The sequence below is a fragment of the Camelus bactrianus genome, chromosome 6 (genome assembly GCF_048773025.1).
Source record: "Camelus bactrianus isolate YW-2024 breed Bactrian camel chromosome 6, ASM4877302v1, whole genome shotgun sequence".
Lineage (NCBI taxonomy): Eukaryota > Metazoa > Chordata > Mammalia > Artiodactyla > Camelidae > Camelus > Camelus bactrianus.
The window spans coordinates 19,700,772-19,719,085 of NC_133544.1; the positions used below are offsets into that span (position 1 = coordinate 19,700,772).

At 38.3% G+C, this 18,314-nt stretch overlaps 1 protein-coding gene across 1 annotated transcript in view; it reads right to left on the reverse strand.

Annotated features, from left to right (window-relative positions):
* The window catches only part of TSHR (thyroid stimulating hormone receptor), a 127,908-nt gene that overhangs the window by 33,384 nt on the left and 76,210 nt on the right, over window positions 1-18,314 (reverse strand). The window contains exons 5-8 of the mRNA XM_045517286.2: window positions 7,161-7,235; window positions 4,760-4,834; window positions 3,292-3,369; window positions 37-105 (exon numbers count right to left, since the gene is read on the reverse strand). Coding sequence (XP_045373242.1) covers window positions 37-105; window positions 3,292-3,369; window positions 4,760-4,834; window positions 7,161-7,235 — 297 coding nt within the window. The remainder of the gene's footprint in view (window positions 1-36; window positions 106-3,291; window positions 3,370-4,759; window positions 4,835-7,160; window positions 7,236-18,314) is intronic.

Consider the following 18,314-nt stretch of genomic DNA (forward strand, 5'->3'; position numbering starts at 1 on the left):
GGTGATTAGTGGTGTCCATGGCAACAGTTGACTTACACAGCATCCAGCTTTGTCCCATTGAAAGCATGTCCTTGGACTGAAGTAAAGCCATTGTTGTATAGCTTCCTATAAGCAACAGAGAGAAGAGAAATCAGTGACATGTAAGAGGTGGTGTTGGCCCTTCTCTGAGGGTTGGGTTTTATTTCTTCAGTGTCAGAAATGTGCATGAAGGTTCTCAGGTCCCACATATGAGCCCTACAAGACAACTTTACGCTATGTCTTGTTTTGGATGTGGAATAATACTTCCCAGTTTGAATCCCCATTCTCCAGACTTAGTTCCTAGATCTTTAAGCTGTTTCTCAGAAGCAGATTCACTTTGACGAACAAGATTTGCCATCATTAAGGATTAAAAAAAATGTTCTACATATACTCAAAAAAACAGGAGTTTCAGGTAATAGTCAACACAATGTCAATAATGGAGAAGTAAGAGCAGTTTCTCAAGACAAACACTGTAAAAGACATTCATCTGAATGCACAAGTTTTACATTTTTTCTATTTAAAATGTTATTTCACATTTGTATTTCATATATTTTTTTAAATTCTCAGGGCTTATCATAGATTAAATACTTAAATGGTTGAGGACTGAATTAAATTGAACTTCAAAAACAAATCTAAGAAAATAGATAGACCATGGCATTTTGCAGAAATGTTACTGTTTTAACTTGTTGCTATGTTTCTGCAACCAATTAATTCATACAGTGATTCCAGGGGCTGGACCGAAATGTTATCTCGTCTATTTCCTAATCAACTTATTGAGCTATGGAGGTGATTTGCCAAAGCCTCATTGACAAACAGCAGTCAGGGAATCAGGATTTCTGACCTCAAAAGCAATTCTTTCCACCCCAAAAGCACACACACTTTCTGCTGGCAGAGGAGCTCCAGCCACGGGAACGCTGGTCAGCACAGGAATGCATGGGGGTCCCTGGGGGCTACCGGCACGAGTTAAGAGAAGGCTGCCATGACCACAGTCAGGCACAGCTAGTGATGATTGCAGGGAAAGCTACCGTAGTCTGCCTCCCGTCAACTCTGGTAATACAGGAAGAAGCACACAAGAGACTCTGAGTTTTGGAATTAGATCTGGCTCTGTCATTTCATAGTAGATGATCCTGAGAATTTCTCAACCTCTATTATCCTCATTTTCCTTGTCTGCAAAAATATGATAAAATGATACCTAATCCAAAAGTCACTGGGAGGACAGAATAGTTATATATTTAACACAGTGAGGTGTGGACACTTAAGAGATGACCGTGTTAGAAGGAATATCTTGAAAACTTGGATTTATCTTATGCAGTTGTGGGGAACTGAGAAGTAATCCTTTTTTGCGGGGTTTTGTTTTAAATACTTGCACAATGAGTTTAAGTCCAGCTACTAAGGTGTCCTAGGGGTGGACAGCAATGTACAGGGACACTAAGCACAGAGACTGAGAAAACTCTGATAGATAATTTTTTTCTGAACTAGATCTCTTTTATGATGATGTGAGAATTGTACATTTGATGTTTCTATTTACCCAAACTTTGCTGAGAGGGCCTAGACAATAAAAATATTCTTTGTGGGAATTACATTTCAGAGATTAAATAAAACTCTTATTGAACAAGTAGGCCTCAAAAAGGGAAAATAGTGAAGGAAGAAAAACATAGGAAAGAAAGAACAAAGGATCACAAACTTTGATTGAAAGTCTATCCTACCAGGGGTATGAATATTGCTGTTGGACACATATCCTTTCATGGTTATAGTTGTTGGAGGCTGAGCCTCAAAGAAGCAAGGACTTTTGCAAGATTGTAGAAATGACCATCTGAAAAGATAATGGACAACCCATGCTATCCTCACCTTTAGATTTCAGGAAGGTTGAGTTTCCCTTATTCAGAGATTTGTCAAATGCCTCCTGGGTACCATGCTGGGTGGAGACAAAGAGCAGCTTTCACTTTAGAGAGCTGCTTGGGATACGGGATCCTTAGGAAAAAACGCCAAAAGTTGAAGGTAACATTCTGAAAAGAAACTGAGACTGGCATTTACATAGGATGAGCAGGAAATGATGCAATGGAAACCTTTACTGGGGAGGTAAGCTTGCGGTTTGGGCCTGAGCACGCTAAGACCCCAGGTCTTTGCTGTGTTGTCAAATGAAATGGTTGCTGGGAAGAAGTCTCCTGTCTTTTCAAGACAGCTCCCCCTACACTTTGGGGATGAACTGAAGTGCTCTGCTGTGGGTAGATCCCAGAGGTTGAGAGAGCTTCACAGGGCCACAATGGATTGATCGAGATACTTGGAAACAGCCCCTTCAAAGAGCTGTGTGGAGGCTTGGATCATTTTTGCTAAGGAATAACTCAATCAAGTTTGTGGATGGTGAAGAACCCCTGGACGGTAGCTGACCAGAGAAAGGGAGCTGGTGACAGTCTAGGCCTGAACATGGGCAGTGGTCCTGACACTAGAGGGGAGGGAGCTCTATCTAGCCTTAGCTCCACTTTGTGGCTAATTTAATCAGAGAGGGGAATTCGTTACTGGCTTGGGGAATTACCTTATCTTTCATACCTCTGTTAGGTCTCCTTCGTGAGAACATTTTGTGAATCTCCCTAAGAAAGCATCTCTTTCTGAACAACTAAAGAGCAGAACCCATTCTAACTCTGGAAGAATGATGACGCAAAGCAGCACTATGTTTTCTAGACAATATCCCTTCAAAGGAGCTTAATAATCGTTGTGACGACACAGCTGAAGTGTGAGTGCAGAGTATGAAAAGCCCTTAGCAGCACTCCTTTCTAGCTCAGGACCTTGGGAAAGTCACTTAAATTTGCTTTAACCCCAGTTCTTCTTCTGTACCATGCGGACACTAGAATACAGAATATTCCATTATAAGGCCTGCAGGCCAAATCTGGCCCACTGCCTGTTCTGTAGATAAAATTTTATTGGAACATGGCCATGCTCATTAGTTTAGGTCTTTTGAATGGCTGCTTTTGGCCTAATGCAGAGCTGAGCAGTTGCCACAAAGGCCACGTGGCCTGTAAAACCTGAATGACCCTTTACAGATAAAGTGTGCTGCCATTTCTGTAAGGGAATACTGTCATCTTGTTACCTAAACCATTTTGTCATCTATAGAGTGCCACACTGTAAGGTGCTACTCTTACCGAACTACGTGAAACCCTTGGCGGATCATAGAGCACATACTGTATGGTGGTCTGGTTCTTGGATGGCCTGTGAAAACGTGACAATGGCCCAAATAAAAATTCAGTTGTTGGCAGGAGTGGAACTGGCAATACTCACAGTGTCAAGGTTTCATTGCACAGGCCCTGAAAAGCATTCACAGGGAGTGCAGTCATGTAAGGGTTGTCTGTAATTTCACTGCAAGAGAGGGACAAAAACATTTGGTGAAAAAAACGCTTTTCTTCTGGAGCTGGGCTCTTGCTGTATATATGCACTTAAACAAATAACCTGATGCAGGTCAGTTCTATCTTATTTCTTTTCACGTGTCATTGACCCTTCCTAGCTATTGGAGGCTCAGAGGTCTGGTGAGTGGTGAGAGCTGTTCTAGGTGGCCATGCACTCGGAGCCCCAAATGTGTAGTAAGCAAGTGAGCTTTGGGTGTGGGCTGGGGTTCCCGACAATCCTCATCTGCAAGGGGAGCAGGTGGGTCACAGAGAAGTTCTTGTGAATCTCTGACAAATACTTTGTCCAGAGCAAGTAGTTTTCTTGGTGTATGGGACCCTTAAAAAGGGTTGGTAGAATGGGATCAACGGATTTTATTTCATGAGTATGACTACAGTGTCCTCCACTTGCAAAACACTGTCAGATAGATGCTTCTGGAGAACATTTCTATGCCAGTCTAGTTGCTGGAGGATGGCCTATATTTTGCACTGAGCTCATCCTCAGCAAAGAAGCATGGGCATTTTTTTTTCCTAGCAAAATCCCAAGAGTTTAGATCCTATCATTCTACATTTTGCTGATTCTGTAGTACAAACTGTAAACCTGTAACTCTGTCTATGTTCTTTCGCTTCGGTACAACTAGTAAGTCACTTGACCATGGCATGGTTTTGGAAAAGAGCGCATGGCCCCAGTCAGAAGTCACAGGGAGTAGTTTGAGCACCACTCATGGCTGCTCCTTGGGATTCTGCTCAGACAAAATTACCTAGGTCTTCTCTTCCTCCGTTTCTTCATTTATGGAGTGGAAAAATTATAACTTCCTTTGATGCCTTGTAAAGTGGTTGAGAGGAGTAAATGTGATAATGCATGGGAAAGTGTTTGAAAAGCTTTGTGAAAAATAAGTACCATCATTATCATCCAGTTTACTTGTATTCAGTCACTCCCATCAGCAAACAAACATCCCATAGTGTCTTCCATTAAGAAATTTTTCTCTTTATTTGATATGCTCCGACTACTGAGATATTTTCTGCTGTCTTTTAATAGTTAAACTTCCCAGAAGAGTTTGTTATGGTCACTCTCTTTAATCCCTCTTCTGATTCTTTCTTGAGCCCACTCCAACCAGACTTCTCCACCCCCAGAGTTCCACTGGAACTGTTCTTTTCAGAATCACCAATGTCCCTTATTACTAAACCCAATGGCCATTTCTCAGTCCTTGCCTTACTTCATCCATCAGTGCATTCATCACAGCTGATCACTGCTTCCTCCTTGAAACAATTGGTTCACTCGTTTTCAACCAGCCCCTACGGCTGTGCCCTAGTTCTTGTCAGTGACAAGTAAAATATCGACAAGTATTGCATGTGTGCACACTTACAGTATGAAGAATACATCAGTGGAATAAACTTTGGTCAGGTCTGGGAATACTCTAAGTCCAGTGTTGAAAATGCCACTAAAGTACAAGAAAAAGAAGAACAGAAATAAGGTAGGAAAACCAACTCATAGGAAGTAGAATAATGTAATAGCTGAAAGTATGTGTTCTGAAGTCAGACTGGGGTCAAATCATTGAATGTCTGAAAGACCACGGCTAGTTCTAACCCTTGGAAGAGACAATGCTCCCTCAAGGTATAAGAACCTAATCCAGTCCACCAGTGTGAACACATCTTTTCATTTTAGAAGAATCTGAGGATTGTTTGAACCTAGAAATGGGAATTTAGGTTTCTTTCCGTGTGTGTGTGTGTGTGTGTGTGTGTGCGCGCGCGATATTTCTTTGTTTTAACTGGAGAACATTATGTGTTACGGAGAGGGGAGGGTGGAATAAGGGAAGGATGAGACAGGAAGACAATATGATTACTCAACTCCAAGCCAGGCTTCCTTTTTCAAACTGCATTATATTGTGTTCATTATTTTACCAAGAATGGTTTCCCCATGGCAGTCACCAGCAGTACCATAACAAGTAGGTCCAGACAAGGAAGGAAATGAGCCAAAGACAATGTCTTCACTTTCTAAAACATGTGTCATCAGGGCAAAATGTCAAGATTAAAACATATGCGTAAGATGCCAGAGGTGTCAGCCTCTGGACACCTCTCAGATTTAGTTGGTTTAACATTCGTTGCAGCTACTAGAACGTAGGTAGTGGAAGGAATGATTCTTTTTTTAAAATGCTTTGGCATGACATGGTGAGAACTTGTCACTATCAGTAAACCTTTTAAGAAAGTCTTCTTGGAGAGGAAAGTCTAGTTTCATTGATGCACCTACTAAGGCAAATTCTGACCTGACTCCTTCTAGAAGGGAAGGCACAGATTTAAAGAGGAAGCAGGTCTCAAAAAGAGCAAATGGGATATTCCAAATAACAAAGGAGAGAAGTGAGGTTCCGTAAGGTATATCTGAAGAACAGGAAACAAACTAGTTCAGCTGCAACAGTGGATCATGTGGGAAAGAGTAGGGAGGGAAAGGCCCAAGAGCTAAGTAGAGGCTAAACAGAAAAGGACTGCAAATGCCAGATTAGGGACTTGGACCAGGACCTCTCTGTTCTTCAAGACCTTTTTGCTGTCTCCTCTAATTACCTGCACCCCAGATAATGCATGTACCTCTCATTTGTCACTTACCATTTTTCTCCTGTAGGGAAGGAACTTTTCAATTCCATATGTAATAGCTTCCTTAACTAGATTGTAAGCCTCTTGAAGGCAAGGAAATGTTTCACTATCTTACATGTTCCCCACAGGGCCTTGCACATAGTAGGGGACCATCATATCAAAGAATTATTGACGGACTGAAACTCAAAGTCCATACAGGAGCCACATCCTTGTGCCATAATTTCTATTACTCCCCAGATACCTCTTCAGCCACATAGCCCATCCATAACTTCTTTTCTCCTGGCATCTCTCACTCCTACCTCTTCAACACTGAACTATTCTTAGTTCGCTAGACAATCCATGTGGTTCCATACCTTTGTGTCTTTATCATGCTATTCCATCCACCTGTATTTCTCTTCTATCCCTCCCCCTCCTCTTCCTGGATAACTTCTCTATTCATCCTTAAAGACATTTCATAAAAGAAATGAAATAATACATTAATAGTGATTATTTCTGGATATCTGGATTAAGATTGACTTTTCCCCACTCATAATCTTTTACAATGCATGTGATCAGGAAAGAAGGAAAGGAGGGAAGCTGCCCCGAGGATCTGAGGCCATACATGTACATTCATTGAACACACCTTTACTGAGCACCTACTCTGCACTGGGCAGTAAAGATGCAACGAAGAACAAGGATGTTGTGGTTCCTGCTCTCGTGGTGGTTACCATTAGCTCACGGGGGTCACTATGGCAAAGTAAGTGCTGTCCCTTCCATTTCTGTCCCTCCCAACCTCCAAGAGACTGGATTTTATCCTTTTTTGTTTGTTTGTTTTTCTTTAACAGTCACTCTAATATTGTCGTGATACCCATTTCCTAACAAAATTGACTGGTGGGCTCTCAGAGTTTTTCGTTTTGTTTTGTTCTGTTATGTCCCATTTAAAGGCTACAGAAAATGATAGTATTTTCTCCCTCATGTCTCTGGTCCCAGCACTATGTGCTGACTTTTGAAGAGATTTTTAAAATGTGGATCATTTCATCTGATACTTTATCCCATGGGAGAAGGTGGGGAATAAGTCACAGGATGGGATTTGCCCTGGGCCTTACAACACTATAATGGCCCTGGCCCACATCATCCTGCGGACAGTCCTACATCATACTTCTCTTAAAAAATAAGGTAGGATGGAGAGGAGTTAATACTTACAGGAACTTCAGAAGGGGGAGTTCTTTTAGGGCACCAGGGTCTATGTAAGTTAAGCTTCTGGTATTCCGAATCTCTCTGCAAAAGTTGCAAGAAACATATTCACTGTATTATATCCATTTCCGTTTTTATGAAAGATGAAACAACATAAATCAGGTTTAAGAAATGTTCATGAGAAGAACACACATTTACATGGTGCCCCAGGGGCTGCTTCTGCCAGGAGTCAGTCCCATTCACAACAACAAGCTACTTCTGCCTCCTCTTAGGGATGCGATGGCTGTTCCACCCTCCCCATCATTGACTTAGTTTCAGGCCATTTAAATTTACGGGCAACATTTCTCTTGGTTGTAGTCTTAGAGCCTTATTTTTCCTTTTAGACTCAAATAGCAAAATAAAAACCTTTCCAAAGGTTTGTTGAGGGCAGCAGCAAATAACCTGGCCCTGGAGTGGGGGTTTGAGTGGATTACATAATGGACGACAGCAAGGCAGTAAGGTCAATGAGGTTCCTCTGTCAATTGCTGTTTCAGGGGTAGAAGAGGTAGTGAGTATTAACTGTTCACTTGAGTTTATTCTTCTGTTATCAGTAATTCAAAACTCTTCAGCACATGTGGTGACATCGTATATGTCTATAACTTATATACTTAGGTTTATATACGATGCTAATCAAAATGCACAGTTAGCATTAGTGAGATTAGTGCCTGTTAGAAATAGGTTCTCATTGGTAGAATACAATGTATTCAATATGTGTAGATTGGTTAAAGAGTATAAAGGCCCTCCGTATGCTTCTGTGAAGAGGGTAGGAGAACTTAGACCTACAGCCCACTCCCTTCTGGATGGCACCTAAGGCTTGATTCCTAAAGGAACCTGAATCCATCCAATCATTGGTGGTAAGAACTAGAAGACTTAGAATCTGAGCTCTGAGATTTTTTTTTTAAATAGTTTTATTGAAAGCGAATTTTCATAAAATTTATGCATTGCAATTAGATGATTTTTAGTGAACTTACAGAATTATGCCATTGTCACAATCTAGTTTTAAAACATTTCTATCAATGACAAAAGTAATCGTATGTACATTTGCAATTTATTCCCACCCCACCCCCCATGCCTAGGAACCACTGATCTGTTTTCTACCTCTAACTTTGCCTTGTCTGGACATTTCATATAATGGAATCATAAACATGTAGTCTTGTGTGTCTGGCCTCTTTCATTTAGCATACTGCCAGAGAGGTTCATCCACAGCGTAGCATATATCAGTAATTTGCTCCTTTTTTATTACTGAATAGTCAGATGGGACTGAGATCAAATCTTGGCTCTGTTCCTTCTGGCTACATGACCTTGGGCAAGTTCCTTGACCTCTCTGAGCCATAGTTTCCTCGTCTGTAAAACAGGGACAATAATAGCACCTCCTTCATGCGACTCTTGTGAGGATTAAATAGTCTTTCAGGGGTTCGGTATGTGTCCTAGCATACAGTGAAGGCTCCATAGATGACAGTTTTATTATTGTTATTCTCCTGAGTGGAGTGAAAGCTAGAGCAGACATCAGAGACTTGGGGCTGGAGGTACTGCAATGTTTGTAAAAATTTAAAAACCAAAACCAAACAAACAAACAAAACATTAGGTTTGGTATTTGACTAAGGACACTGAATATGAAACAGACCTTGGAAGAGAGAGGGTGGCATTAACTCTGAGAACAGAAACCATCTACCATCTCCCCCTCCTCAGCTTGCTATCTATTATCAGTATAACCTTACTGGTCCCTTGTCTTCATTAGCATAACTTTTGCCCAGGCAAATAACTTTATAGTTCATTGTGGGAACTTCTTGAAAGACCCATCAGTGCTTTAACAGCTTATATCCCGAGACTCTTAGAAACCCTCACCTCAAAACCTTTGCCTGTTGTGTCCACTCATCCTAAACTGGCCTGTCGTGGTCCTCACCCAGCCAAGACCCTGCATGAAAAGACCCGCTTTCAACTGTTACACAGAGGCAACTCTGGGCCCTAAGCTAGGAATTCTTAACTCCAAATACAAATTTAAAAAAATGTTTAAAGGAGATTATCGACCAGAACTTAAAAGAAACACAAATACTCACTATTGCTTAATTATCCTTCATTGGATTTCAAATAAAATGGACATTAAGATGAGAAGTCTAACAACAATGCTCAGTGCGCTGTTTTCACAAACCAGCAGATGAATAATTTAGCATAGCATTAGGTTCATTTCATCATATTCTAGATTCTGGGTTTTTTCTTCTTCTGAGAAAATTTTGTTAATTCTCAGTAAGGGCCAAGAACAGAGAGACTGGTTTGTTCAATACAAATGGCACAGTGGCCAGTACTTAGTACCCAGCCTAAACCCCAAAGAGGAAGGGAAATCAGCAAGGTGAGAGAAGGGTGGTTGGAGGAGGCAGCAGTCAAAAGAGGGGAAAATGAAGGCTTAAGCCCTCCCACGAGGGAACTTTCAAACTACTGGTTTTCTTCCCATCTCGGTTATTCAATAGGCATTAGTTCTCGGCATTTGACCATGATCCTCAGCCTTAGAAATATTTGCCCACACCCTAAACATCCCCAGTCCATGAGTGAAGCATGCCAACCTGGGACAGAATTGAGGGTGATAATAAAGTCAAGTTGGCATTTCACCTGCAAAGTTAGATAGAACCAACGGTGATGGGAAAGCTTCAGTCTCGCACTGGGCAGGGAGACTGAGTTAAAATATCTGAAGAGAAGAGAAGCTGCCCCAGTCAGCATAGCTAGACTTTTCTTATTGCTCAAAACAGGACACTGAATGAGATTATTAGCCATAAACCCAACTCTCAGCCAGTCCCAGATCCTTTTCATCTCGTACTTCGGTTTGGTTTCCAGTTAGTTTCTAGTCTGCTTTTAAGTGGCAATAGTTCAAAAAATGGGAGGCAGTCCACTCTGACTGGGTCTGCTGACTCTACTGAGTAGAGTAGGGAGAGAGTTATTAAAACTAAACAAATAATTATTGGGCATCTATTACTTTCAACTTTCCTGTGTGCTCTGGGAACTATAGGGAATTAGTAACTAATTATTTAATTAGTTTAAAAAGAAGATGTGAATATATTGGCAAAGCCATAATTTTGTTACTTTACTTAATGCTGGACAGTACCAAGGTGGAAACTGGGACTAGGAATTAGGTAAAATAATTTTGAAGTAACATTTTATGATAAACAGGCTTTTGTCATATAATAAATCACCCATGTATTTTAACATCAAGTATTAATTTCAAAGTTAATTCATATTGAAGGAATCTTTAATTTTTTAAAAGTTTATTTCATTTGACTATGAAAATTATATTGTAAAAACTTGTAACCACATTCACATCAAAAAGATGTGAAATCTCCCATTGTTCCATGATTCAAAGAAAATCAATTTTTTTCTTCTCTGTAGTATATCTTGGTTTTTTAAAAATAGTATTACATCAAAAGCATTTTCTCTGGGATTAAATTCTCTATGACAAAAGACGTCTAATGGTTGCTCAGTATTTCATACAAAACCATTCTTCGACTTAAGCATTTGAGTAGTTTCCACATTTTTGCTACTATAAATTAATTCTGAGACATATGGCTTTTTATGTGAACTTTTTCCCTCACTCCTCTGTTTATTTTCTTAGAGAAAAATTATTGAAGTGAAATTACTGGGTGAAAAAAGTATAAAGGCTGTCAAAGCTCTTGGTATATAGTACATCCTTAGCTTCTAAAGTCCTGATTTTTGGACTAACACTCACTCTTCAGTGATAGTTTGGAAGTTCACAGAATAAATTATTTCCTCCATTATCAGGGCTTGGTTTCAGTGAGAGACATCTTAATAATTCTACTTTGATAATTATCAATAAAGTATCTTACCACTAACATTCCATTACATAACTGAGGAAAAATAATCTATAATGGAAGGTGATATTCATGATTTCGATGCATCTTTAAATTTACTGTGGAATTAAAATTGAATAGATGTTAATTCAAAGAAAGTTTATAAATGTTTAGATTTTTAAAGTAGATTGAGGAAAATGTAAGTTTATCAGCAGATTTTCCACTAGAAATAGGTTATAAAATGATTTTTCCAAACTGCCTGGAAGATAGATACAGCTACTTTCCTAATTATTTAATAATCACGACAAAGACGGGTGCTCTTGAAACCTCCAATAAATCCACTTGATTCAAGTTAGTGAATCAGCAAAATTAAGTCTTATCTCACTGTATGCTAGAAATCACACATTCTACCCACCCAGTTGTAGAATTTTCATTTTTTGTGACTTTTTAAAATATCCACAAAACAGTAAAAACCTATCTCTGAGGGCAACACTTTATTTAATTATTTCTTCTTTTAATTAAGAGATATTTTGAATTTGCATCAGTTTTGGAGGCAGACACTCTTGGTTTCAAATCCTGACCCTGAAATTTCTTAGCTAAGTAAACTTGGGTGAGAGCCCTGTGACATACGTATTTCCATCTTCATTTTACATAGTGGAAACTGAGGGTTAGTGTGATTAAATGGAACAGTATATGTGAAGCACTTTTAGCAGAGTGCTTGCCCATAAAAGGCATTCAGTAATTGGCAGCTGCTATTAATAGGAGTAACAACAGCAACGATCTACTATATGCTATTGGCCTCTTTATAAAGGAAATGAAATGGAAGATGGAAGTGGCCAGTATTTCATCAATTTGCAGGTATAAGTTTTCATGAGATGTACACCTTTGGGTCCAACCAGTATCCCAGCTAAAGTTTAAAACTGAGGAGAACTGGGCTGGGGAGGGAGGGTATAGCTCAGTGGTAGAGTGCATGCTTAGCATGCACAAGATCCTGGGTTCAATCCTCAGTAGCTCCATAAACAAACAAACAAACCAACCTAATTACTTTCCCTACCCAAAGCAAAACTTGAGAACAATTGATTTGTAATCACTTAGGATCCTCAATAATTTACAAAGAAATCTGCCATTCTTGTAGTTTTCTCTTACAGATTCTCAGTGTCTTTCACCCATTGTTAACTGATACATAATTGTCACCTCTTCTGGCCATCTATTGTTGCATAACAAATTACCCCACACTAAAAGGCTAAGATAGCAACCATTTTATTATAGCTCAAAATTTATGGATTAGGATTTCAGGCAGTGCTAAACTCAGGAGTTTCTTCTGTGTGGATGTGGCATCCTCTGGGCTCACTGGTTGGTACACAGCTGGTGTTTGGATCAATCTGGAGCATCCAAGACGGTTGTGCTTCTATGCCTGGCTCTGATGGGGGTTGTTAGAAGGCTACACTCAGCTGGCTACTTCTCCATCTCCATGTAATCTCAGGGCCTCCCCCTATGGTCTTCCCATCAGTGTAGTTGGACCGAGGCAAAAGGATGTGAAGGCCCTAAGGTGAGGAAGATCTCGGACTGTTCAAGGAACTAAAGAACACAGGTGTGCAGGAATGGAGTGAGATGAAGAGGCAGAGGCAGGCAGAGCCAGCAGAAGACCTGGACCTGGAAGTTTATGTTGAAGACTTTCGATTTTATCCTAAGAGAAAAATCACTGGGGCTGTTCAGAAATAAATTAGAGGAAGCCAAAACTGGAAAGACCAGTTAGGCTGTGAAATTACTGTAGTCCAAACAAGAGACGATGGTGGCTTGGACAAGGGTGGTGGTGGTGGAGAGAAAGAGGATGAATTTTTTATACATCACGGTAGTAGAATTGACAGGACATGCTGAAAGATTAGAAGTGGATGATGAGGAAAGAAGGCATAGTAATCCCCTCAGGTACCAGATTTGCAGATAGATGAATGGAGGTACCATTTAGTGGCTCAGCAAATACTGGAGGAGTTGCAGATTTCAGGGGGAGAGGTAGATTTAAGTTTGGGGTATTTAAAGCAGTGAGAGATATATGTAAGACATCTGAGGAGATGCAACCAATAGGTAAATGGCCCAACACTAAAAAACAGAGGGCTGGACTAGGTCTGTAGGTTTGAAAATTGTTAGATAAGATCACATGGGGAGAAAACAGAATAAGAAGAGAAGAGGACACAGGACTGGGCCGTATGGAACCTCAACATTTAGATAGAAGTGGTGAAGAAGATGCTAGCAAAGGAGATTGAGAAAGACTGACCAGCATGGTCGGAGGACAGCTGGGAGTGTGGTATCAGAGAGGCCAAGGGAAGACGGTTTGGATAAAAATAGAATAATCCACCATTTTGAATCCTGTATATGTTTAGCTGTAAGATGCAATGGCCACAGCTTTAGCGCAGTGTTAAACCTATGGTATTTACTGAATGAATGAATGGGTAACTTTTTACCTTTGGAATGCTGACTCTAGATCACTAACAAAAAAGACAATTTAGATGTTTATATTCTACCACCCCAATTCACATCACAGAACAAAATCTAAACACGAATTGGGAAGCCATGTCAGAGGACAAAAATTGAGTTTTGACAGGAGAAGGCTGAAAAGGCATTGAAGAGATGATTAGAAGTTGGAACGATGAAGTGTGTGTTCTCCATGGCCCTACCTCAGTCTATGTACCAAATCACATGGCCAAAAAAGGGGCAGAGGGAGGGCAGATGAGGAAGGAAACACATTCATGAGACAGAGTAACATTATGTTCTTTAACTGCTGGTGTTCTCACTGAGGCTTTTCAGTAAGTGCTGGCAAGATTCACTGAAATCAGTGCTTCCTAGTTTAATATCTACATGGTGAAGAGCTGTTTCCTAAATAAAGAACATGGCTTTACTTCTATGCTCAGGAATGCCAGGGAAGTTCGGTTGATAGTACTATGTGGTCTATGGATTAAACAAATCATTCTGTATTGACTTTGGTATCTTAAGTCTTTATTAATCCTTCATGCTGACTAGAACCATTTGCAGATACTAATGTTGGATTTATAGCAGGAAAATTTGAAGACTGCGAGATAAGTTATTCTCTTCTTTTCTAAGATATTAGACTCTCAATACTTCATCTACATAAGGAAAATAGCTTTTTAAAAATGCATTTTCAATTTAATCTTCATTTTAGTCATTGTATTTAATAGTTTCCTTTGCTCTAGGAAGTTAATGCCTTTGCTCAGAGAGGGAAAATTGACATTTATAAGAGAAATGTTAACAACCAGAATCTTTATGAGAAAAAGGCTGTAATAAAAATAAAACAGTTGCTTTTATGAGCCACAGGGTTTGTAGAGAGGTTTATTACAAATTAGTTGCCTTGATTTTTTTTGGTGAGAGGTGCAGAGAAGCAAAATGGTATGATAAATGGACATTGTATTTGGAGTCTGGAGATTTGGGTTTAAATTTTAACTCTTGTCCTTACTCACCTGAATTCTCAGTTTTCTTGGGTATGTTCTACTTTCTTTGCTTTTAATTCACCATTTCTTTAGAAATCTATTGTGAAAGATACATAAATTTTTTATTTTCAGCCTTCTTTTCTTAAAGCTATATATTTTCTTCTGAGTATGACTTTAATTGCATCATACAGGTTTTGATTTGTCATACTTTTATTGACATTTAGTTAAAATCGTTTTATAACACCTGTTGTGATTTCTTCTTTGATCCATGGTTATTCAGAGTTTATTGTTTACTAGCCAGATAATATGCTTGATTTTCGTAACCTACTGAGACTTGCTTTCAACACTCTGCATATGGTCAATTTTGATAAATGTTTTATGTTTCCTTGAAAAGAATATCTACTCACTAATTGTTGGATACAATACTTTATATAAGTCAATAAAGTTAAGTTTGTAAATTATGTTGTTCAAATCTTCCATCCTTATTCATTTCTTACTGGTATTATTACTTATTTTTTTGGTATATATGTTCTATCAGATAAAGTTATATTTAAAAAAAACCCACTATGATTGTGGATTTATCCTATTTTATTTTTTTTAGTTCTGTCATTTTCTGCTTTATATGGTTTGAAGCTATGCTCTTACAGATATTCAAATTTAGAATCATATCTTTTTGGTGTAGTAATCCTCTTTATCACAATAAAATCTGTATTTTTATATATAGTAAGGTTTCATGCTTTATATATATATATATGTATATTTATGTCAGTTTTCTCTTGGTTATTATTTTCATGTTAATATTTTTATCCTTATACTTTCAATTTTTCTATATCATTATATTTATAGTGTGTCTCTCATACACATAAGCAGGATACAGTTGAAATTTTTTAATTAGCCTACCTGGCAATCTTTGTATTTTAATTGGAGTGTTTAGTCCTTTTATGCAGTTAATGCAAATACTGATCACTTGGGGTTAAATCTACTGTTTGTTCTAGAAGTTTGTTATTTCTTCTAATTTCTTGTCCTTTTTGTATTAATTTTTTATTATTCCACTCCTCACTACTATTAGCTTATTATTTATCCATTCTTTCACAATTATTTTAGTTGTTACCCTATGGATTAATTTATTCATTATTTGCAGAAGTCTAACAAAAGTTGGTACTTTTACCATTTCCCAGGCAATTCAAGAACCTTAGAATACATTAACACTATCTATAACCCTCCCAACCTTTGTTTGCTATTGTGTATTTGAATTCTATGTATACAGGCAGTCCTTGTTTTGCACGGTTCCTTGTTATGCATGAAGTTCAGTTATCATGAGTTAGTTAAATTTAGATAATAATTGGCTCCAACAACATGGTTCAAGTTTCAGTTACCATTGTGAGTAACTACCTAAAGCACAAACCTTGCTGCCAGCTCTTCAGTCCACGAAACACTATGTAAATAGCAGGTGCACATCATGATAGGCAATCTGTTACATCACTTCTTTCAAAGTCATTGGTGATTGGTCACTGCGCATCTTTTACACAGTTCAAGCACAAAGGATAAAGTGTGCAGATGTGTTGCCTGCATGTCTCTCAGAGATAAATCCACGACATTTTGTAAAAGTGAACAGTTGGAAGAGGGAATTGACCAACAAAGATGGAAGTGCAGCAAAGAAACAATAGTAAGAGAGATTTTAATGTTTTGACAGGAATTTTTGAGTCACAAGACAATTATATTTTTTCATCGATTAAGATTGCTTTGCACAGTTTCGGCATGCACAGCTTTATGATCCAGCACTACGGTGCAGAGCAAAGACTGCCTGTATTTTAAACCCCAAAGGACATGTTGTTTTGTTTTGTACAGTCAAGGCTAATTTATACTTAGCTTTCCTTTTGTTTTCATTTCCTCCATGTACCTCCATGATATCATGCAGGATTATTTTTTTACTTTTGCCTTAATAATTCCCTTTAGCAGTTTCTTTAGTATGAGCCTAATGGTGATGAATTCTCTCAATTTTTGTTTCCTTGAAATGTCTTTCTTTTGTCTTCAATTTCAAAGAATCTTTCTGCTAGGTTGGCGGATTATTTGCTGTTGTTATGTTTGTTATTCTCCTTTTTGCAGGTATCTTTCCATTGCTTTATGGATTCCATTATTCCTGTTGAAAAGTCAGCTTTCGATCTTGTTCCTTCTTTGAAAATGTTGTGTATTTTTTCCCCTTTGGCTGCTTCTTACAATTTTCTCTTTCTTTGAGTTTTAGCAATTTTTTTTTTTTTTAACTATGATGTGCCTTGATGTGGTTTTCTTTGTATTTATTCTTTTGGAGTTGCAGTACTTTTTGTATCTGTGACTTGATGTCTCATGAATTTTGAAATTTTAAAAATTTTCTTCAACTATTGCTTCTTTTATTCTCTTCATTTTCTTAGGATACAATTATAGTTATGCTAGATTTTTTACTGTGCCACATATTCCTTATTTTCTTATGCTCTCTATGCTTCAGGTTGGATAAATTTTTCTGACCTAACTTCTAGGTTACTGATTCTCTTTTGAGCTGTGTATAATCTGCTGCTAAACTCAAGTATCCAGGTTTTATTTTAGCTATTGAATTTTTAAGTTCTAGAGTTTCCATTTGATCCTTTCAAAAATAATTTCCAGTTTTATTCTGAAATTCTCTATCTTGTCAATTAAATTTTTAAATATATTACTTATAGTTATTTTAAAGTTTGTGTCTGATAACTCCAACATTTAAATCTCCTGTGGATTGTTTTCTGTTGTCTATTTTCATCTCTTGATTTCTGCCATAAATTCTTTTTTTTTTTTTTTTTTTTTTTTTGGTAGGCTTGGCTATTTTTTATTGATTCAAACCTGGGCTTTAGTCATTGTGAGGGCTGATCTTATTTCCCATTATCCTGTTCTTCTAGGATGAAGCTCTTTAGGGATCCCAGCTAAAATCCTTGGGTGTTTACTAGGAATCATCTACTTAGCAAGCCTTGAGCTCCAATTTTTATTTCCCTAGCTCTATGAGACCGCTGAAACCTCTGGTCAGCTTCCCGACTGCTGTTTACAATTCAGAAACTACTTCAAGAGGAGAACAATCAAATGTTGTTTTGGGGGTTTGCTTCTCTCCCCTCCAGTTCTTGCTGCCTTTATAACACTCAGATACCTTTAAACAGATTTTTTCCCCCAGCTCCTATAGTTGTCCTCAGACTGATGGTTGATCTAATGATGTAAGCTTGCCTACCATAGCTGGAGGCAACTTTCTGGGCCTCAGTATTCTTGAAGGTAGCATACTGTAGCCGATAGGGAAAGAATATTTGAGTCAGGTATTTATGACATAAAAATTCTGGCCCTTTCCCTTAGTAACTGTGTGACCTAGAATAACGTATTTAGTCTCTCTACATTTATGTTTTTCTTAAATAAGTAATACAAATGATAATCTCTACTTCATGGGGTTGTTTTTTGAAGGTTAAATAAATAGAGTACATAAAATGTTTAGCATAATGTCTGGAACATACTAGGTATCCATAGATGATAGCTATTTTTGTTTCCTCATCAAGAAAATAGAGCTAATATTTCATAATACATGGCTGCTTAAAAGAATGTGATGTGATTATTTATGTAAAGCTTTTTTATAGATTATAAGGTACTACAGAAATAAAAACAATAATTATTTATGAAGCATATTGTCTGGTTTTTATGTGGTAGGCACTGTGCTAAAAGCTTACATGCATTATGTAGTAACAATATTAAGTTGGAACTCTTATTACTGTTATTTCACAAATGAGGAAACTGAGATTAGGAAAGAGTACATGATCTGTCCAAGGTTAGATAATGAGGTCGCTGAGCCCTGACCACCAGACCACCAGACCACCAGGGAGCATCAAGGAGAGATAATGAGGAGGCAAAGA